General features: G+C 35.5%; 2 protein-coding genes across 5 annotated transcripts; one reads left to right on the forward strand and one right to left on the reverse strand.

Annotated features, from left to right (window-relative positions):
* The first annotated feature begins 2,139 nt into the window (after positions 1 to 2,139).
* LOC17875088 (histone-lysine N-methyltransferase ATXR7) lies at positions 2,140 to 9,754 on the forward strand. Of its 3 annotated transcripts, none has more exons than XM_023780911.1 (22): positions 2,140 to 2,278; positions 2,527 to 2,711; positions 2,793 to 3,399; positions 3,501 to 3,617; positions 3,904 to 4,200; positions 4,326 to 4,676; positions 4,782 to 5,045; positions 5,178 to 5,904; positions 5,985 to 6,122; positions 6,218 to 6,370; positions 6,486 to 6,665; positions 6,741 to 6,860; positions 6,968 to 7,099; positions 7,203 to 7,603; positions 7,692 to 7,814; positions 7,962 to 8,042; positions 8,143 to 8,196; positions 8,280 to 8,431; positions 8,592 to 8,742; positions 9,010 to 9,088; positions 9,196 to 9,267; positions 9,368 to 9,754. In XM_023780911.1, exons 2-19 carry the CDS (start codon positions 2,542 to 2,544, stop codon positions 8,611 to 8,613), a joined length of 4,089 nt encoding a protein of 1,362 aa, XP_023636679.1. In that variant the 5' UTR covers positions 2,140 to 2,278; positions 2,527 to 2,541; the 3' UTR covers positions 8,614 to 8,742; positions 9,010 to 9,088; positions 9,196 to 9,267; positions 9,368 to 9,754. The 3 variants fall into 3 exon arrangements, with proteins under 3 accessions (XP_023636679.1, XP_023636689.1, XP_006281733.2); XM_023780921.1 differs by having other exon boundaries at positions 6,744 to 6,860; XM_006281671.2 differs by having other exon boundaries at positions 6,489 to 6,665.
* A 2,852-nt stretch (positions 9,755 to 12,606) lies between these two features.
* On the reverse strand, positions 12,607 to 20,753 carry LOC17875506 (stromal processing peptidase, chloroplastic). Of its 2 annotated transcripts, none has more exons than XM_023779731.1 (24): positions 20,482 to 20,753; positions 20,013 to 20,235; positions 19,672 to 19,916; positions 19,228 to 19,426; positions 18,729 to 18,776; positions 18,481 to 18,588; positions 18,187 to 18,375; positions 17,780 to 18,079; positions 17,551 to 17,652; positions 17,069 to 17,203; positions 16,662 to 16,886; positions 16,263 to 16,466; positions 15,990 to 16,157; positions 15,569 to 15,718; positions 15,343 to 15,480; positions 14,956 to 15,183; positions 14,715 to 14,867; positions 14,478 to 14,604; positions 14,125 to 14,251; positions 13,762 to 13,882; positions 13,592 to 13,672; positions 13,402 to 13,503; positions 13,173 to 13,323; positions 12,607 to 13,096 (listed from the first exon to the last, which is right to left on the reverse strand). In XM_023779731.1, the coding sequence occupies exons 1-24, from the start codon at positions 20,679 to 20,681 to the stop codon at positions 13,005 to 13,007; spliced, it is 3,816 nt and encodes a 1,271-aa protein (XP_023635499.1). In that variant the 5' UTR covers positions 20,682 to 20,753; the 3' UTR covers positions 12,607 to 13,004. The 2 variants fall into 2 exon arrangements, with proteins under 2 accessions (XP_023635499.1, XP_023635497.1); XM_023779729.1 differs by having other exon boundaries at positions 14,125 to 14,269.
* Between the last annotated feature and the right edge of the window lie 597 nt (positions 20,754 to 21,350).

Here is a 21,350-nt window from a genome sequence, read left to right on the forward strand (position 1 = left end):
AGGAGAAGACACCATCTTCACCAAGTCCGAACAGTCGGTAAGAAAAGCAACTTCTCTGAAGTCATGGCCAATCATGCATCGCATCGCCCACACAAGAGCTTCTACTTCCGAATGAAGAGGGGAAAGACTTCTTCGTAGGTTAGAAGCTCCCATCGTCGTGGAAAAATCATGTGCATGCTGACAAAACCATCCTAAACCTGCATACATATTTGTGGCCTTCCAAGACCCGTCAATGAAACAACGATAACCCGTAAACCTGGAAGGTATAGAACTCGGTAACCCAGGCATAACATTATCTCCTACGGGGCCCTCCCTCGTAGTATTGGAGTCATCTAATTGTGCATCATACCAAGTACGAGCTTCATTTGTAGTTAGCCGGACGACATCTGAAGGGTTTTTATCTAGATTATCAAAAACCATATCATTTCTAGACTTCCAGATGTACCACAAAATCCAAGGACAAAACCTATACTCCTCGTTTACTAGTATACGCAAAATATAGTCCATATTAGCAAAAACAGAAGCCGTAGGGAACCCAATAGGCCCTACTGGAACGTTCGCTAATGCCCAAGTTTGCCGAGCTGGTGGACAGTCAAAAATTACATGATTGACCGTCTCCATTGGCTCACCACATCGTCCACATCGCGTATCACAATTAATTCCCCGTTGACTCAAGTTGGCCAAAACAGAGATGCAACCTGTAAGTAAACACCAATCACAGTCCTAGTTGTAAAATAAATTAGGAGAAAAAAGAATAAATTGATAATTGGGAAAAATGTCAAAAAAAGCCCGAACTTTCAAATTTAGGACAAAAAAAGCATGAACTTTCGAAATGTCAATTAAATCATAAAGTTTGGTTTGACTTTTCGATAAAATGTTCAAGTTTCGTTGACTGGGCCATTTTGAGCACGACGTTAACTTTCCGTTAAAAAAAATAATAACGCAGTTAACTTTCGGTTAGAACCAAAACGACGCCGTTTAAACGTGGTCGTTTAAAAAAATATTAAGATTCTAATCTGACTTCGTGGAGAATCAAACTCACGACAATAAGTAGTTGCAACCTACAATCAACCACTGTCCCGCAATAATCTTTTAGTACCAAACACACAGCTGCTCTATATATATACACGTTAGATATATATTTATTAAAAGTAACAATTTTTTAAAAATTATACATATATATATATATATATATATATATGATCTCTAAATTAAATAAGAATCCAAGTTTTAATTGAAACTTCATTTTTAAACTCAATCAACCTCCTTTCAAATTTAAAAATTTACGAGTTTCAATTATTTTTAAGATAATATTTTAATGTGTTAATGGGTTTTGAAATTCAAATTCATATATGTTCTTTAAAATAAAACAGAATTATGGATTTAGTTAAAACTGTAAGTTAAATTAGATTTTATTTAAATAATTTAAGTTAACCCATTTTGAATTTTTAAATTTATGAGTTACACTTGAATATGTTTAGTTAACTTTCTATATAATTTTTAGTTACATTTTAGTAGTAAAGTGTGGATTTAAAATATGAATTAATGTATATGATTAAATGTGTTTTTTGGTTTAGTCAAAAATAAATATTATTATAAAGAGAGAGTGAAACCTTACTTTTATATATATGATTTAATATTTTGTTATTGTAATTCATTTCCTATTTATATATAAATTAGTTGTGTGGTGTGATGCTAAAAAGTTAATGCGGGCCAATGGTCATGAGTAACTTACGATTTGCAATAGCCTTGAGTTCGATCCTTACTGATTACAGATCTGTTAATATTTTTTTGAAAAAAGAACAATGTTTTAAAAAGTTACTAAAACGACATCGTTTTGGTTCTAACGGAAAGTTAACTGCATTATTATTTTTTTTAACAGAAAGTTAACGTCGTGCTCAAAATGGCTCAGTCAACGAAACTTGAGCATTTTATCGAAAAGTCAAACCAACCTTTATGATTTAATTGACATTTCGAAAGTTTATGCTTTTTTCGTCTTAAATTTGAAAGTTCGGGCTTTTTTCGACATTTTTCCCATTGATAATTACTGAAATATAAAAATTATTTAAAACTCTCTTTTTTTTTACAACTAAACTCTCTATTGATTATCCCAGCTTGTTTCAACGAACCCTAATTCTCATTCTTTCCTTACTTCCTTTTTTTTTTTTTAAATTAATTTTGTTGATAAAGAAATAAACTCTTCATCTTCGTCTTCGTCTTCGTCTTCTTCTTCAAATTCACTTCAATTTGGTGACAGTCTCATCTCTGTTTTCTCGAGGTTTGATGATTCTTCTTTGTATGTTCGATTCAATGTTTACAGCTTCTGGGTTTCACTTAACTTGGCGATCATTGCGTTTTTAAGTGTAGTCTGATTCTTAGATTCCAGATTTTTGCTTTATAAATTTGTAGTCTTTTCATCTTTTTAGTGATTGGGTACGATCTCAATTTTGATGACATTGCTTTGAACTCAATTTTGGATCAAAGGTTGTATTTTTATTGATCTTTTGATTATATTCTTTCGTGTAGAGTTTATTGGGGGACATGGTTGCGGTTTATTCTTCTTTTCTTAGCCATGGTAGTTCTTATTCTAGTAGAAGGAAGAAAGTTTCAGCTTTGGAACCAAATCGTTTTGGTTCAATGTGTATTGGAGTTTACAGTGACGATGTTTCAACCTCTGCAAGGGAATTAGCTCAAGATTACTCTTGTGAGAGGTGTGATTTTATTGTTTTTGCTTAGTTGTGATTTGTTTACTTGGATTGTCAATCTCAAAAAACTGTATTTTTGTGTTTTAGCTGTGGTGATTTGGTTACTGTGTCTTCCGCTTGTTGCGATTTTGATGCACTGTGTGGTATGGATTCAGCTTTGGATATGAGTTGTAAGTCCAATGGAGACTGCCGTGAGGGTCAGGAGGCTTCTGGTAGTGGTACAGCTTCAGGTCAAGACAAGAGTCTTCCGGGATATACTATGTATGCGAGCGGTTGGATGTACGGTAATCAGCAAGGCCAGATGTGTGGACCTTATACGCAACAGCAACTATATGATGGGCTATCCACTGGTTTTTTACCTGAGGATCTTCTTGTATATCCAATTGTCAATGGCTATCCTGCAAATTCTGTACCTCTTAAGTACTTCAAGCAGTTTCCGGATCATGTCGCTACTGGCTTTGCATATCTACAAAATGGAATGATAAATGTAGCCCCACCTGTTAGTTCATTTCCCGTTTCTAGTAACAATGCCACAAATCATCAAGATAAGACTCAAACACAGCATGCAACTTCTGCTGCTCATTTGATTTCCCATCAGACGTTGCCTCCACAGAGTAGTTCTACTGGTTGTGTCTCGGATCAGCTAAAATTAAATCAGGAGGAATCAGATATGTTAGCTTCATTCCTCTCATTGGTAACTCCCTTTAAACGGTGAAAACTCAGTTCACAACTTCATCAGTCATGCTGGCTCGAGTTCACATAAGAATTTTCTTTTATTGTTGGCGTTTCTGTCAGGGAAACGAACATGCTTGCTGGTTTCTGGTGGATGATCAGGCTAGAAATCATGGACCACATTCTATATTGGAGCTCTATAATTGGCAGCAGAATGGATATGTTTCAGATGCAGCCCTGGTAAGCTGTATTAAAATAGACTTTAAAAGATTGTGATTACTTAAATTCTAAGTAGTTACAATGATTTTTAATTTTAATCCTGATGCCTCTTTGTAGCCTTGCCTAGCTTTTTTTTTTTTTTGCATGCATCTTCTTATGGGAGGAAATTTGTGTTACTTTTCATCCCTATTTCGGAAATCTCCCCACCTATACTTTCCAGTTTCAAGCTTATTACTTACTATTTTAGAATACTTGATTAACATATGTCTTCTCCACTTCTTCTCAATGCTTCAATTGTTTTTTGCAGATACGTGATGGTGAAAATAAGCTTAGACCAACCACATTAGCATCATTAATTGGTGTATGGAGGATGAAATGTAGTGGTACCAATTGTGATGAGTCAGTGTCTGGCGTGAGCATCATATCCGAAGTTTCTGAAGATCTCTCTGTTCAGCTTCAGAGAGGAATAGTGAATACAGCTAGAAGAGCTCTGCTTGATGAAATCATTAGCAGCGTAATTTCAGACTTTCTTAAGGCCAAGAAGAGTGATGAGCATCTCAATTCTTATCGACCCAGTTCTGCTGCCCATGTTGAATCCACATTGGTAACTCTTTTTATATACGTGCATTTATGTACACATGCGCACTTTTCATGCACATACATACAAATATAAAACTTAAGGGCTGTCATTGAATTGTACACTAATATGTTAAAGCTTTGTTTGTGCAGTCTCAAGTTAGCAATGGGGAGAAAAGTATTGTCTCGACCTCTGAAACAACAGGCTGTAAGAACATATTAAATGAGTGGGGTCATAGTAGTATAGCGGCAGACTCGCTCAAATATACTAAATCTGTTGGTAGCATTGAGAACTTTCAGACATCTTGCTCAGCTGTATGTAGAATGCTTCACAACCATTGCATGCAAATCATGTGGAATGCTGTCTTTTATGATACTGTGGCAACTCATTCATCATCTTGGAGAAAGAACAAACTTTGGTTTCGGTCTCCTGTTATTTCAACTGTTAAATATTTCAAGGGTTCCCAGACAAAGTATTCAGACAAACCTGAAGCAATTGAGACTGTGAGCTTGCTTCAATTTTTCTACGACTTCTATTAAATGAGTGTCATTTTTCTCTTATTAGCTTTGCTCTCTAATGAAATGAATGTCATTTTTAATGTTTTGCAGTTTACTCGTAGGGTGGATTCCTCTTCCTCCAAAACTGCTTACTTTAATGAACTTGACTCTAACAATGCAGCCAGTGTTCATGGAGTCTCATCTAGAATAGTAACCTTATCAGATAGTAATGGGATGGAAAGCATCATAGCAAGCATATCAGAACATGTTGAAAGTGAACTCTTTCTGTCTCTTAAAGCTCACCTGACTGATTACACTGGCATTCTCATTGAAAATGGAACAAATACTTCTGTACAAGATGGCAAAATTAATGAGGTAATGAAACAGAATCCCTTTGTGTGGGAATTTTTGAAGTTTTCTAAGGAAAAGTCATCCTTTCTTGTTCTGTCTTGTTGGTGGCATGCTAGCAAGTGGGGGTTGAATTAAAATTGTTGCAAATTGCTGCAGGAAAACCCGTCATCTGGTCATGGTTCCTTCCGGGCTGGTGGAAAGAAGAATGGCTTAAATGTGGTTCCTGCGAGGTTGCGTTTTTCCAATGATATCAGTGGCTCTCAGAGATTGTCGCAAAAGGGAGAATCCTCTAAGCAAATCATATCTGAAGATAGTATTGCTAATATTTTTCGTACAACATTGGAGACGTCGGGCAGTCCTGTTAATGATGAACTTGATCCTCTGGATATTCATGAGCCACCACCACCTGGATGTGAAAGCAACATTAATATGCCATCTCTGTGCCACAAGTTTCGGCCTGTAAGGTCCAAGGAATCTATTCCTGAGATCAAAGAGTATGTTGCAACAGCTTTATGTAGACAGAAGCTGCACAATGATGTTATAAGAGATTGGAAATCACTGTTCATGAAGTTTTATCTTAACGAATTCCTTGCTTCCCGGAAAGGAAGCCATCCACTTTCTCGTACAAAACCATTGGCACTGAAGAAGCGCAAAACTGTTACTCGTAACAAAAAACTATTACAGTCTAATATATCAAATGGGACAGCAGAAAAGCCGAGGAAACAATGTGTCAGTTCGTCTGAGAAAATTCTGGTTAAACGATCTAGGAAGCTGTCAGATTCGCATTCCATGAAAGAAGCCCTTAAGGTTGATACAGCCAGTACAGATTTGTCAGTTCGGAAACCTAGTCAACCGAAGATAAGAAATGACCGGCGGGATCATTGTATGTAGTTTTCAGACTTTTTCATCCGAATAAGAGATACTTAACTCTTACCTTAAATTTTTCTTCTTATCGTTATGCAGGTATCATTAAGGATGCTACGAAGTTTGGTAAAGAAAAGGTTGGTGAAGATGCTTTTAGTAACGTGAACTGTGATAAAAGCCAAGATCTTGAAACGGCAGATGAATTTGATGATGAACTCCTTATAACAAGACTAAGAAGTAAGATTTCTATGTACTCTATAGGTATGATTCTATGTTGATATCAGGGTTTATCTCTCCTTCTTTCATGTTATTTTTGGTGTATATTCTATTAGGGATATCTAGGAATAAAACAAAAGAGTTAAGAGGAAATCCTGCAAAATCCTGTGAGGAGATTTCAATGTCTGCTGAGGAATCTGAGGAAACTGTTGACTGCAAAGATCATGAGGAAAATCTTTCAAAGAAGTCTTCGCATAAAGTGCAAAAAGGTAACGACTCCTTTATTTGTTTCCTACACATTCAAATTCGTGTCGTTGACTTTAAGCTCTTGAGCTTCTTTACCACCATGCAACCCAAGCCTACTGATATCATCCTTCTAAACAGCAGCTCATTTATCAAAGTTGAAGAGAAAGAATATGTCAGATGTCAGGGTCGAAGATACAAAATCTTGCAATGGAGCAGTCAGAGGTTTTAGTGAGATATCTGGGGAAGATGATACAGAAAGCCGTGGTTTTGCAACCGGTGATACGGTTCCCCCTCCCCACCTCAGCAAGAGACGGAAAAGTAAGAACCCGTTGTTTTAATTCCCAGGTTTTAAGGATGACTCCTGAAAATTCCTTGCTAAATTATTTTCTCCAGAAGATGCTGCGAAGCACAGTCAGGATATGTCAATCCCTACTGGTAATCCTGAAAGAGTCACGGAAGGAAAAAAGTTTGTGGAAAAGTCTGCGTGCAACATATCACAGAACCCCCGTAAATGTAAGTGTCTAGCGTCATACTTCATTGATGTATCTTTGTGTTGCTTCACCCAGGCTACTTGATTGCGTGGGGCACATATATTAATTGTTCAGTACTTTTTCATGAAGCATCACGATCCTCAATTCTAAAGAGAAAGCACATGTTGGGTGAAAAAGTACCCAGTGCTATTGTAAAGCAAAGCTGTGATGTTGGAAATGAAGAGAAGCTTCCCTGCAATACATCAGATAAGCTGCAAAAAGGCAACTATTTCCTACAAATTCAGTTTTACCTTCCATGGGTTTGTATTTATTTTTGTTATATATTATTTACCTCAAACTACATGTATTTGGTTGGTTTGTGTAGGAGTTTCAAAGAAATTGATGCTTAGAAGGAAACATACAGCAGATCCTTCTCCCATTAAGGATTTGTCATTGCACGATGGCAGGCCTAAGCCTATTGCCTTGAAACCATTGGAAAAGTTGAGTTCGAAAACAGGCAAAAAAAAGGTGTTAATGTCAGTTACAAAGTCTGATGGATGTGCACGCACATCTATTAATGGTTGGCATTGGCATGCATGGTCATTAAAGGCTAGTGCTGAAGAGAGATCCCGTGTTAGGGGAAGTTCTTGCGTACATATACAACATTTTGGTTCCAAAAGTAATTTGACTCCAAACGTTCTTTCTGCAAGAACTAATAGGGCAAAAATGCGTAATCTTTTAGCTGCTGCAGATGGGGCTGATGTCTTGAAAATGTCTCAGTTGAAGGTGATTAAAACATAAACTAGTATTCTCTATGAACTACATACGTATCTGTAGTGTAGTATTGATCTCTTTTTTTTCGTATTGGTGACAGGCTAGAAAAAAACGTTTACGGTTTCAACAAAGTAAGATTCATGATTGGGGTCTTGTTGCACTTGAACCGATTGAAGCTGAGGACTTTGTGATCGAATATGTTGGAGAGTTGATACGTTGTTCTGTAAGTATGACTTGTTTGATTATGTGTTCCATTATGTAATTCGTAAGTGGTAGTTGTTACAGTGTCTTAGCGTCTTTGATGAATCTTGTTGTTTTTTTTAAGGACAGACTGTTTACTTTAGTCGCGACTTTGGTTCAATATGTGTAGATATCTGAGATACGTGAACGTCAATACGAAAAGATGGGAATAGGGAGCAGTTATCTTTTCAGGCTTGATGATGGCTATGTGGTTAGTCACCTATGCAATACATTAAAAATCTTTACTTGTCTATGTTTCATTTTTTTATGATTGACAGTTCTGATACAATTGTTGCTTACCATGAGTCTAGGTTGATGCCACAAAGCGTGGTGGCATAGCGAGGTTTATAAACCATTCATGTGAGGTAACTGTATGCAAAGTTTTTCGATAATATGCTAGTTCGTTTTGTGGATTTGGGGTCTTATAGAAGACACTGTGCTTCTGCAGCCGAACTGTTACACCAAGATTATAAGCGTAGAGGGTAAGAAAAAGATATTCATTTATGCTAAGCGGCATATAGACGCTGGTGAAGAAATAAGTTACAACTACAAGTTCCCATTGGAGGACGACAAAATCCCCTGTAACTGTGGAGCTCAAAAGTAAGTTCCCTCAGTTTCATGTTTACTTGCTTTCGTGCTTTTGTTGCTTCCTTCTTCGTATATCACACTGTTCTGTTTTCTCCACATGTATATTTTTTCGTAATTGAGGTTTCCCAGTGTTTTTGCCTTTCTTTAAAGTATGTATCGAACTTGTGACCAGGTGCCGTGGATCGCTGAACTAAGAGGGGACATGGTTCTTAAAGTTGTGTGCTACGCGTCGTTATGAGATATTTGGGATTAGCCGAAAGAGAAGTATGAATCTCCGTTTTGCAACGCAGCAGATGAGTTCTCCTCTCTTTCAGTTCAAAACTGTAACTATCTTTTTCTTCCCATATACTAACACTTAGATATATAGCTTCATTTTTTTGGTTGATATATAACTTTATTTTCCTTTTTGTTGTTGTCGTCAACAAGAAAAGATATACTCAAAGCCAAGTTAATAAAATCTAATTTATGATAATAACAAAAAATACATCCTTGTGAATTCAGTATATAAAGGAATGAATTGTGATTGTGTGTTGTCACGAAACAAAGATGTTAAATACTTATTAAGCAAAATATAACTTATACAAAATCAGGTCTTCGTTGGTTTTGACAGAAATAAAGGAACAATAGAGAGATATAAGCTCATTGCTATGGCTCAAAGAATGCAAAGAGGTTTTATTTTTCTAGCATTTACCATTTTATTTTCTACATTTTGGTTGAAATTTCTATGTTATGTTTGATATTTATACCAAATTTAAATATTTTATGTTGATTTGCAGGAATTATAAAATAAAAAGATTAGCAATCACAAAATCCCATTTCCTCAACCATCATTGTCTTTGGGTATTATGGTACGTCTAATGTTATTTTGTATTTAGTTTTTCATATTTTGTTGCTTACTTACTATTCCAACTTATTGGACATTGTGGTTTTGGTTTACTAAATGGTTAGACCCAAAATTGCTTCATCAGAATTTTGTTGGAACTGATTCATTAGGAAGCATCTTGTGAACAACATCAAATTGTTTTGCCATGAATGAGATTGTAATAAGTTTCAAGTGTTCAAAGCCCATAATAGCTACGTCAACAACATTCTACAAGTCTCGTGACATAAAGAAGATTTCATTTGATAAAATTTGAAGTTTCTACGTTTGCTATTTCTTGTTTAAAAGACTAAGCATGTCTCTTACATTTGATGTGCTTCATCTTGGGAAATATGTTATATATCCACTGATCTCATTTCTTGTCGTTTGGGATTCCATTAAAACTCTCTTTGTACAAACTTTACTTCGAATTAATTTGTTATGTGAATCGAAATAATCATATGCTTTAAAATAAATATGTGAACACAATTGTAGAAAATACAAAAGAGTATGGAATTATTGTCAGATATATTTGAAGTTGACTTGCAAATTTTCTTTGTTTTTTACAATGTTTTTGAGTTTATACAGAAGAGATGATTACAATGTTATTGGTGATCTTGCCGGCATCGAACCAAAATTAAGGTTGCCAATTCCATGTTTCAATGTAATCACTATATGCAAGAAGATTGGGTTCATGATTATCTTATTTATCACTCCATCTTTCAAAGAAGCTGTGGATATGTTGAAGATGCAGTTCCAGAACAGTTTGCTATGAAAATCAGGAAGCTGCAACGCCTGAGACCACATCAGACGCATGTGACCACATCAGACGCCTGTGATCACATCAGACGCCTGTGATCACATCAGACACTTGATGTTGCTGACATGGACTCGTAAGATGCAGCTTAATAAGATCATTTTGCCAAAACAATTTTTGGCAACATTCATGAGCGACATGCGGTCGACGCATTCATGAGCGACATGCGGTCGACGCATTCGTCTTCATCTTCTTAGATTTTTATGAATTTTGTTTTTTTTTGGAACAATTTCTAGTTTCAAGAACAATTTCATGTATTCGGTTTTTAAAATATTCACTGAAATTCTAAATTTAGAAATTTAAATTTTTATGCATTTTTGTTAATTAATTTGATTTTTTAATTTACATAATTTTGCTAAAATTTATTTTCTTTTCAATAAAATCTTAATTATACATCGGTACTCCGTCGGTTCGTTAGAGGTAATTATATAAACTTTAGGTACTGCAAATGAGAAAATGGTATGGTTATATTAGGTGGCAGCATTCATTTTGCTATATTGATCATTATTGCAAATAATGCAAATAATATACAAACAATTCAAATATTTACAAACACTATATGAACAGGTGTGGATCATATATTCACATATAAGTAGAATTATGAATTAATTTTCTTTTCAAAAACAATAATTTGGAATTCCTTGAAGGCATTTTACATGTATCTTAGTTTTTTTTTTCTCCTTTTCAAAATTTACACACAACATTCATATATTACCATTTTTTAAATAAAAAATATACTAATGAAAGCAGCAAAAGAAACACATCATTTATGTTATGAAGAGAAAAAACTTTATTTATTTTTCTTCAAATATTAATTTTAAAACATATAACCCATAGTTTTCGCATATTCAAATATGATTTACAAAATTCTGAATTTTACAGGATGTGAAGCAACTATTTAAGCAATTGTTATCACTTTTGAAACTCCAAATATATTGTTTTCATGCGTTGGTGGACATCGTCCAACACATGTCATATTTTTGTGGCATTTCTCTTGCATTTGATATTGTCAAACCTATGCATATATAGTTTTTAAATGGTTGTTGGGTGTGATTATGGTTTTTGGTTTTCGGTGTAACTTTGGGGCATTCTTTTGGTAGTTTGTAAAATCTCTCAAAATGTAGATCCTTTAAAATCTTATATTTTAGGTAAACTACTTTTCTCAAAATTTAATAGTTATAAAATAGATTTTCGAATAAACAAATTACCAAAAACTATTTCAAAAACCACAACCACTCAAGTACACCGTTGGTAATTGTCAACGGATCCATAGTTTCTAACCAATTTCCTTCTTCCCGGTTTATCCATACCTATTCATACAAAACAAATTTAAGTTTTTTTTTATTAAAGCCACTTTGAAAATGAAATAATAAGAACATTAACTAAATCAAAGTTTTTTTCTCGTAATTAAATCACAACCACTCAAGACCAAAATCTAATTTATATTAACTGTGAAAATATTGTATAATAATAAAATGTAGAGAGAGCGAGAGAAACCAACATGAGAGTAAAAAACGACGAAAAGTATGAACAACAAGTTAACACTATATATATCAATAGGCTTACATATACGCTTCAGTAATGTTTTGAGTTTCACATCATTTGAGTCTATATATGTTTTATGCAGTCAATCATATGAATTGCATTACATCTATATTTTCATATTAGGATTTTCACATACAATGAATGTCATTATCAACAAATTTTGAATGATTCATTACAAAAAATATAGAATGAATGCATTATTAACAATTTTTGAATGATTCATTACCAAAATAAGAAACTATTGTTCTTCAGAACAGTTTCAAATATTAAAATAGTAATATATAAAATTTGGAAAAAATATTGTAAAAACCTCAACTTAGCAAACATGTTGAAAAAAGCCTCAACTTTATATGTGTTGAAATAAATTGTCAACTTTGATTGACTCTACAATTTTTCATAATTCTTCGACTTTTTCAAATAAAACATGTCATTAAGTCAACTAACAAACCAAATTTAACGAGGTTAAGTTAATACTAACAATTTTTGTTAAATTTCAAAACGACGTCGTTTATTGTATAAAAGAAAAACACAAATAAACTAAGTGTAATTAATTTCCCAATTTATTCGTAAACTTTAGTTAACTTTGTATAAAGCACATCATTAAGTCACAAACAGACTACAAACATGGGATTGAACCACTCACTTTGAAGAGTAAAGGTCCATATTTAACCACCAGAGCTTAGGACTTTATTAACCACGTATACTTCAAACAAGACAATGAAAAATTAAAACTAACATCTCATAGACTAACACTCCTTTATATTGGAGTTTACTCAAGGTACAACAAGTAAAATACACTCAAAACATGAACTATCGTACATTTTGAAAATTGTATAACTTATTTGAAAAAGCTACATATTGTATTTGTAGACTTGTATTACCTTAAAACCATTAGCTCCACAACTATACTATATGGACCATATGGTTATTCTCAGTATTCGTTTACTTGGTTTCACATGTACTGACTTGCCCATAAACACTTCCCAATGATTTTATAGATGTATGAACATGAGAGCAAAAAGACTCGTCTAAATCAGAGTCACAAATTACATTTACAGCTGCATAATAAACTTTGCACCGTAGTATCGACTCCAGAAAAACAAAGTTCTACATTTGTCACTATTTGTCTTTTTCTTTTTTTTTTTTTCTTTTCTATAAATATGAAAGAGACAAGAGATGAGTATGGTGGCCATTTATTAGCCTTGATGGTGATCACAAGAAAGTATACAAACCTCTAATGTCAAAAGCTCTCAGGAAAACCTCTGATGAAGCTTCTCTCCGTGACAACGAATCTGATGAACATATCGTATCTATGGGGCACATATGTCTTCACCTACATTATCTTACAAGCCACACAATGTGGATCAGGTTGTTGGTCTTGTGGTCATCGATGAGCCTCGTCCCACTGGAACAACTCCTGAGAAAGCATCTTCTGGTTCTTCTTCTTCTGATAGAACTGCAGAGTAGAGTTTTCGTATATTAATACCCAACTGATCTCAAACTGGTTTTGCTCAAGAGACAGTTACACTTACCAGTTGTCTCTTCACCAGCCTGCGCCCCAGCTATTCCGATGCAGGAGTACAGAGAGTCCTCGTCCACTCTTAATTGATTATAAGCGAGGTATATGTCCTCGATCGAAGCAGCTTCGTATAATGAAGTGAGTTCTTTGATGCATGACAGTTCCTAAAAAAATCACAACCATCCCATCAGAAGAAGTCAGGTCAGAAACAAAACAGTTAAGAATATGCAAGTGAGTATCACCTTCCTCGGAACAGATGAGGCCTGCAAGTGAGCTAATAAATTAAGCCAATAGGCATTGGATTTGAGTTCAGCTTCATGTCTCATAAGAAGAGTTCGCTTTGCCTGTTGATTTACAAACAACATTACTTTCCATAAACAACTAAAACAATCTAAAAATAGCTAAGCTGAGAAGGCAAGAGAGATAACTAACCCTATCCAACTCCCTAGGGGCAATTTGGTTGCTATGCAAACCTCTAAGAACGCTCTTACAGGCATCAACCGCTTTGTATACCTGGAGAGAGTATTGAGAAACTTGGTGAAGAAAACTGTTAAACAGAAGAGTAGGTCATTTACTGTAAGCTAAGTACAAAGACTGCATACCTTGCCGGGAGTCGAAGTCACAGATATCACATACCACCCGAGATTCAGCCTATCAAATAGGTTTAGCTCAAATGATACATCATATGTCAGTCCAAGAGAGTCTCTTACTGTCGTGAAAAGCCTGCAATGATTCAAAAAAGTTGTTTTTCAGTCTGAAGCAAAAAGACAATCAGATGCATAAAACTGCATTCTCTTTAACCCAAATGTTTGTTGACACATGATGAAGGCGTACATATTCTAAATAGTGCTTCATTCTGGTGGTTAGTTGCTATTCAAATTCTAGACAAGTACCAAATCAGAGTACAATAGCAGCAAAGAACTCAGCTTTCACATAATATGACACCATTCAACAATAAGAGTTACCTAGAGTTTATGATTTCTGCCAGAAGACCCATTGAAATTCCAAAGAAAAGAGGGTGGGCACGAAGTTTCCTTTGCAAATCTCTGTCTCCGCCCTCTAGCAACTGTTCCTCCGATTTCGAAAGTCCATCTGCCATTTCAGAAGCTCCTTTAGAGAATTTTCCATGCATGAAATATATTAAGCTACTTTATCTCAGATCTAACCACTAAATTCATTAATACTACCGATGATGAATTTATGGTGTATGAGACAAGCTCAGAAGTCAGAACCAGACATATACACAGTTTCCACTAGGTTGAATATTGTGACACCATATGACTCCTAGTATTATGTCAGTCCGTTAGGTGTAACTTACCATGAGCAACAGTAAGTTTGCTAACAGACTGAAACAGGTCATCCCCGTCAACTGTAAAGCCCCATCGATTTGGCGCTGGTCCGGCAATGTATGCACATGCCCTCTCATCAGTATCCTTCAAGAATACCTGTTAAGAGATCAATATGTCAAATATCCTGCTTGAATCATATATCTAAGAGGATGGGGAAGCCGAAGAGAAGAACAAGAAAGTCCATGCATTACTGCTTTGTTCCGTACCTGTTGAAATTGCAAGCCAGCTGTTGGTTGGCGAAAAACAATAGGCTCAGATCCTGGTAGTTTTCCAGAATCATGGCTGGCCTTAACTGTACCAAGGTAATCAAGGATGCAACGCTCGATTTCCTCCTCTGAAAAGTCCCCCACAATGCTTACCTGAAGGAAACCACAGAAAAGTTTATGAAAATCAAATCAAATTAATATTTGTCAAGCTAAATATCAACTTTCAAGTTTGAGATATCACCTCCATATTGTCCCCAACAAAATGACTCATAACCGCATCTTTCACAGATTCTAGATTCAATTTCTGTAATGACTTGGGTGTAGGCTCAACAAAACGCTCATCGCCATTCAGCATCGCAATCATGAGTTTATGAGCAGTCGCACGCTCCAAGCTTTTAGGAATTGACCGAAAATACGAAAGATATAGCTGCCGTGCTCGATCAAATGCATCTTCCAACCAGACACTACGCTGCATGCCAGAGAATCAACACTCTTAATCAGCAAAAGATTAGAAAAACAGTTAGGAAAACGAACAAGCAGGTAGGAGAAAACACTATTGACAGAAAATTAATAAGAATCAAGGGTCAGAAATGTTTCACCGCATAATACATCGTCTTAGTTATAATACCTCAAGCACCATGTGAAGCAGCTGAAAAGCTGCTTGCATTCCATTGTCTCTCAGAGTAAATCGGAATTCCATGGCAATGAACTCCTCAGTTGATTCCAACGAGCAGTTTATCAAATGATTTACACAGAAAAGCTCCACCTGTACGGAAATGACTTTCAGCTTAGTTCATATCATTTTTGTAGTACTAAAAAAAAATCACAATGCAGTTTTGAACAGTTTCACTTGCCTGCTCCCTTGAAAAGTCTCCAACCCTACCACCCTCGCTGAGTGTACGAACACCAACAACCACAGCTCCTTTGGAATCAGAAGTTTCAGCAGCTCGTCCACCACCAACAATAAGCCGCATGACACCTGCCCGAGATTCGGTCGTTGATATCTATATTGAAAAGAGAAAATGTCAAGGGAAGGGTCTTTATTTCTATATACAAGAAGCTGAAACAAAAGTATAGTATTAATCAACACCAAATATATATTTTGTGGTAACATGGAAGCATAATTTCTAAGTTGTTAAGGACTACAATTTGTTAAGTGGACCGCACAAAACTACAATATAAAAATTGAATAGAACGTCTTATAATGTAGAAAGAAAATCACCATGGAGATGATGCTTAGATAAATAAGCAAGAGGAAAAGGATGAAAGACGTACCTTGTAATTTACAGATATCCCATTGGATAAGCGAAGCTGAGTGATCCCAGTCTCTTTGTCATGCAACTTGGTTAGACCTGACCCAGGAATAGGGTCAAAACATGGATTTCTCTCCACGGTTAACTCTTCCAACTGTGATTGAGTGATCAATTCTTTTGGCACCTCGAGCTGCAAGTATGAAGGCGAAAAGCTGATTAAGAACTACCCTTTGGTCTATATTTTACGAGAAGATAAAAAATAGAAAATAAATAAAAATATGAAGTTCAGGAATACCTCAGGCTCAGCCTCAATGGGTGCTAATAATCCTGATTTGATAGAATCTATTATTTCACCAGGTGTTATATTAAAATCACTCTCACCAGCACCATCAACATGCACCTTTGTGGGAACACAAGCAACTATTGCTGCAGGAAGAGGTGCAGTGGACCTTCCAAAATCAGAAATAAACTCTAGCACCTTGGCGCCAACAGTGTTTACCTGGACAAGAAACCATCAAAACAAAAGAAAACAACTAACTAGAACAAAAATATTTTAAATAGTATCATGTAGGAAGTGTAAAATATCCAGTAGTTACTAATGTGTTAATCACCCATAATTTTGAAATTAACAGTCATCTTTCGGGTCACATGCTACAAGAATAACTAATACGAATAACAGAACTGTGAAACCTACCTCCTCAAGCGTAACAGTTCCAGCTACGCCAACCAAGGTCTCATGTCCTTGCGTCTGATCCATAACCGTGTGGCCTAGTGCATCACTTTCCATAATAAAATCCAGGTTATCAACAGATGACACATTATCAATCATAGCTGCCAGATGTTCACTATCTTTTAGAAGAGCGTCCATGTAACGAGTAAGTTCACCCCTCGTGACACCAAATTCTTTAAGTCTTCGAACCTGCAAGTAGAATAACATGTTAAACATAGCTGAATGAATTCTCATAGGCAAAGAGAAAGTGGCAATGGCTCTAACAGTCTTTTAGACTATCTCTTCAACCAATCCATTATTCATCAAGTCCAATAAAATAATGAAAAATAGTAATCACAATGAAGATAAATGAGAACAAACAATAAGCATACCTCTTGGACAGCAACTTTCACTGCATTTTGCCAATTTTTGGGCTCTGCGGTGACAGTAAGAGTGGTAACAGTGCATCCTTCCCTTCCAGAATCACTATGGTCCAGTTCAACTGATGTAAATGGCGGGTTTGAACTCTGGAAGGTACAAAATAACATCACCAAAATTTTATTGACATTATTGAGTCTACTGAAAATGCATTTAGTTCCTCAAAAATTCAATAAATAATCTAGCAAAATCAATGAACTGGAAAAGAGTTTTACTTCTGCTAGTGCACCTCAATATAATCAAAAATACACATATTGTTTGAACACCCCATCAGAGAGCTGATTTAATAAAATTTTAGTGAGATTTGAAGATATTCATTTTTATCAACCAAAACCTAAGCAAAATGTTCAGTACAAGAAAATGAGAACAATATTTCCTTCCCCAAAAAAACTTGAGAACAGATGTATTCAGAAAAGCAACATACTAACACCCTCACCTTGTATCTCGTATTAATTCGAAAATGTAGAGCAGAGAGAAATATTCTCTTCATCAGAACATTTCGTAGGTCTCCAAATGTCTGAACCTTGCTAACAGGTATCTGCAGGAAGATATAAAAAATATTGTTTTAACATTTCATGATATTAACTACCACCCCAAGTTGGATGTATCATGTTAAGCTAGCTGGAAAAAAAAAAGAGGAGAAATTCAAAGATTGTAACAAAAACCTTGCAGAACATGTTGATTGCAAAATTTTGAAGAAGCTCATGCTTAAATATCTGTGGAGGCTTTAGCTCAACACTGGTTCCAGGAAGCGACCAATTATGCTCAACCGGGGGACGAATTGCATGTCTTTCTCTTTTAATCATCTTGGATTGATCAGCAGTATTTGTTCTCTCATTTGAAAAGGTTCCACCAAGACCAGCTGGCAGCTTCGGGACGAGAAAATTAGCCATGGCACCGAAGGCACCAGGAGTAGAAGAAGTGGGTGTTGCTTCATTATCCAAACCAGTTTTTCCAAACACAGCCTGCACAAGAGCGACTTTCTGGTCAAGATAGACTACGCAGCAGAAATTCAATATTTATATATTAAAGACAAACGGCAATGCAAGACAAAGGTAAGAGAATATCTTACTTCAATATTGTGGACTATCTGAGGTATGTTGTCGATGTCTCCAACAATATATAGAGTGGCATTGGCTGGGAAGTACCATCGCTCATGAAATTTCCTAATTTTGTCAACATCCCACTTCTTAATCTGCTCTTCCAATCCAATAGGGAACCTTCGACCCAGCTTGTTCTCAGAATGTAGATGTTGCAACAACTAGTCTCATGAAATAAAACACAATGTGTCACTGATTATTCACCAAAAATTCGATACGACAAAGAACTGTTGTGCTGACATAAAAAAAATATTCTTAATGATTACCTGGCAGTCAACACGATACTCAATTGTATTCATCATCTGAAGTTCTGAAAGTATGGCCCGCCTTTCTTTCTCAACTCGAGAAGAGAGGAATTTTGGGTGAAAAGCTATCTGTAATCATTAGCGAAATAAGAATTTATTTTCCAAATGAATCATGATCCATGAAACATAGAGGGGCTCTGATTTTGCAACAGAAAAGAAATTAGGACATATCCAATGGGAAGACATCATCTTAGATAGGAAAGTTTTACCTCATTCAGGGCATCGAGCACAGATGGGAAAAGGTCGTCCTCAGAGTCCTGAAATGGTTCAACAGTCTAATTAATATGAAGAAATTATTCCATCTGTCGAACTCTATCAACATGATTAGCAAGCCAGTACGTTCTCCAAATTATCACAATAACATCTAGAGAGGACTCAATAAAAGAAACAGACTTAGATCAACAAACAAATAAATCAACACTAAATTCAGTATTCTTTGCTCATAATAGAAATAGTATTCCAGATGTCAAAAAAAAAAATATAGAAATATTATTCCATGTACAACATACAGGTATATGAAACTGTATATAGAAATATAGTAAGAAAAGAAAAGAGTGAAGACAATGTGATAATTTGGTCGAATCAATGCAATTGCTATAAGCACCATTTTTGTTAAAGTAAATACAGAGGCAACAATAACCAGTGAACATAAACTAACCAAAAAAAGTTACATCAATAATGCGGCAATAGGTGTACAAGATAGCAAACCTTTGTGTGGGTTGGTGAGTGAATATGAAATACTGTATGGTGGAAATCTGTGTAGGCATTAGAGCGGGCACCTGTACCCAGAAGTTTCTCACGCTTCTTGCTCCCAAGGAATGCAACATGTTCTATCATATGAGCAATCCCTTGCTCATCATCTTCCTCGTCTATCGATCCTACATGAACTTCCATGTGTGCCTCAAATCTAGCATTTTAAAAGAATTCAGCACATATGTAAGAAATAAGAGGAAGACCTTAGAGGATTCCACCATATGCCTACGCTATAACAGAAAAGAAGTACCAAAATTGCCGCCCTCTATCCTTTTACTCTGTTGTAATTGATATTCAATATAATTAAGGGAAATCATGTTATTTATCTAACCCTGATGCATAAAGTAACCATTAAGAGTACTACGAGTAGACCAACTTCAGGCATTCTGCCCAATTTACCTATTTGGTGGAACTTTGTTCGGCAAAATAAGATACCGAAGTCCATTTTTCAATTGCCCTCGGTGCAACTTTGGATGAGAAGGAAGTTCACAACCAAGAAATGCTTCTAACTCTGCACTATCTATCTCAGGGGGCAATAAGTCTATATCTTGTCTCTCCGCAACGATACCATCTGGCCAAGCTGTACCAGCAGCATGAGGCTCATCTGGTCGAACAGTTGCATTTAGAATCTGAGAACTTTTCCTCTGAAAATTTGGCACATGTTGAGTCTGTTAAACACATAGTTCAAACACGAGTACATGACACAAGACATAGAAGGGAAAATAGCATAGCTTACGAACCAGAGAAGAGGTCAAACGAGACCTCGACAAACTAAACGAAGTTCTGTCCACAAAGGCACTTGGCAATGATCTTCTGATTCCAGATTGAGTTCTTTTACAGGTATAACAAAAATTACGTCCCTGAGAAAGTGAAATCCCAGTAGCTTCCTTCCTGAAAATCGCGCTTCCCTGTCCCAAACCAATACTCCTCTTCAATCCTCCCCTATTCGTAGTTCTTTGTGCCCTTTGACACCAAAACATTCAAACCACAAAATCAACAACTCATTTCAAAAACCTTCTCAAAACATAAATTTCAGAAGAGTTTAGTGATAAGCATCTTCATCTCTCAAAATTTAAAGCTCTACATAAACTAAATCAGTGGCTATAATACGAACAAAGAACTAATTTCAATTTCCACGAATTCAAAATCTAAAGAGCTAAGACGTACAAAAGTCCATTAGAGGGAATCAAAGACTGAGCTAAAACGTACCAAAGTCCATTAGAGGGAATCAAAGACTGAGCTTCGACGCGAACACGATTGGGAGTGAGACGCGGCGACGAAGGATTAAACCTAACTTTATTGTTTCTATCTTTTACACATCGAGAGCGGCGGCTATCTCCAGAATTAAACGGAGTTAAGATCGGAGAGAACTTAACACCGGAGAAAATGGAGGAAGACGATGAAGCCATCGTCGGCTATAGAGAGGAGAAACTACAGGTGGTGGAGAAAAGTGACGATGACTTAAAAAAAAATGAAAAAAAAAAAAAAAAAAAAAAGAAGAGGAGGGAGATGAGGTAGCTACGTTTGTCTTCCGTGATTGATTTTTTTTTTTTTTATTATGTTTATCCATAAAAAGCCCAAACCTGGATAGGGATATTGGGCTTAATGGAAGCCCATTTAATATAATGAAATAAAATATTAAAATCATTTGGAAAAAGTTATGGTTATTACAAAAAAAAAAACAAAGTAAATTTGAGAAAAGTGAAATTCTATCAACTGCTAAGTAAGGTATTACATATAGCTCCATATCGGTTATTGTTGGTTAAAAATGTTTAGAGTGAATTATTCAACACCTTAAAAAACATCAGAGAGAGGAGAAAATATGACGATAAATAAAATAATTCATTTTAGTCTCATAAAATTTCTATGATTTCATTTTATAACTCTTGTCACATTAATCTATCGATACATAAAATTATTAATATTTTTTAGATTTTATCAAATTTTAAAAATAAGATACTTAAATACGTCAAAAAAAAGATACTTAAATTTTTAAACTAATGTATGAGAAAAAAAAAAGAGAAATGTAAATCTTTGTTTTTATAATATATAGAATAATTGATCATTATTTAAAATTC

Source organism: Capsella rubella, unplaced genomic scaffold, assembly GCF_000375325.1.
Source record: "Capsella rubella cultivar Monte Gargano unplaced genomic scaffold, Caprub1_0 scaffold_8, whole genome shotgun sequence".
In the NCBI taxonomy this organism is placed as follows: domain Eukaryota; kingdom Viridiplantae; phylum Streptophyta; class Magnoliopsida; order Brassicales; family Brassicaceae; genus Capsella; species Capsella rubella.

Coding starts and splice junctions, on each gene's coding strand:
- LOC17875506 (XM_023779729.1), bottom strand. CDS start 20,681: ATGGCTTCATCGTCTTCCTCCATTTTCTCCGGTGTTAAGTTCTCTCCG. Junction 14,270..14,477: donor CAAACTTACTGTTGCTCATG/GTAAGTTACACC, acceptor AATTCTCTAAAG/GAGCTTCTGAAATGGCAGAT. Junction 13,504..13,591: donor CCCCTAGGGAGTTGGATAGG/GTTAGTTATCTC, acceptor GTAAATCAACAG/GCAAAGCGAACTCTTCTTAT.
- LOC17875088 (XM_023780911.1), top strand. CDS start 2,542: ATGGTTGCGGTTTATTCTTCTTTTCTTAGCCATGGTAGTTCTTATTCT. Junction 4,201..4,325: donor CCCATGTTGAATCCACATTG/GTAACTCTTTTT, acceptor TTGTTTGTGCAG/TCTCAAGTTAGCAATGGGGA. Junction 7,604..7,691: donor TGAAAATGTCTCAGTTGAAG/GTGATTAAAACA, acceptor TATTGGTGACAG/GCTAGAAAAAAACGTTTACG.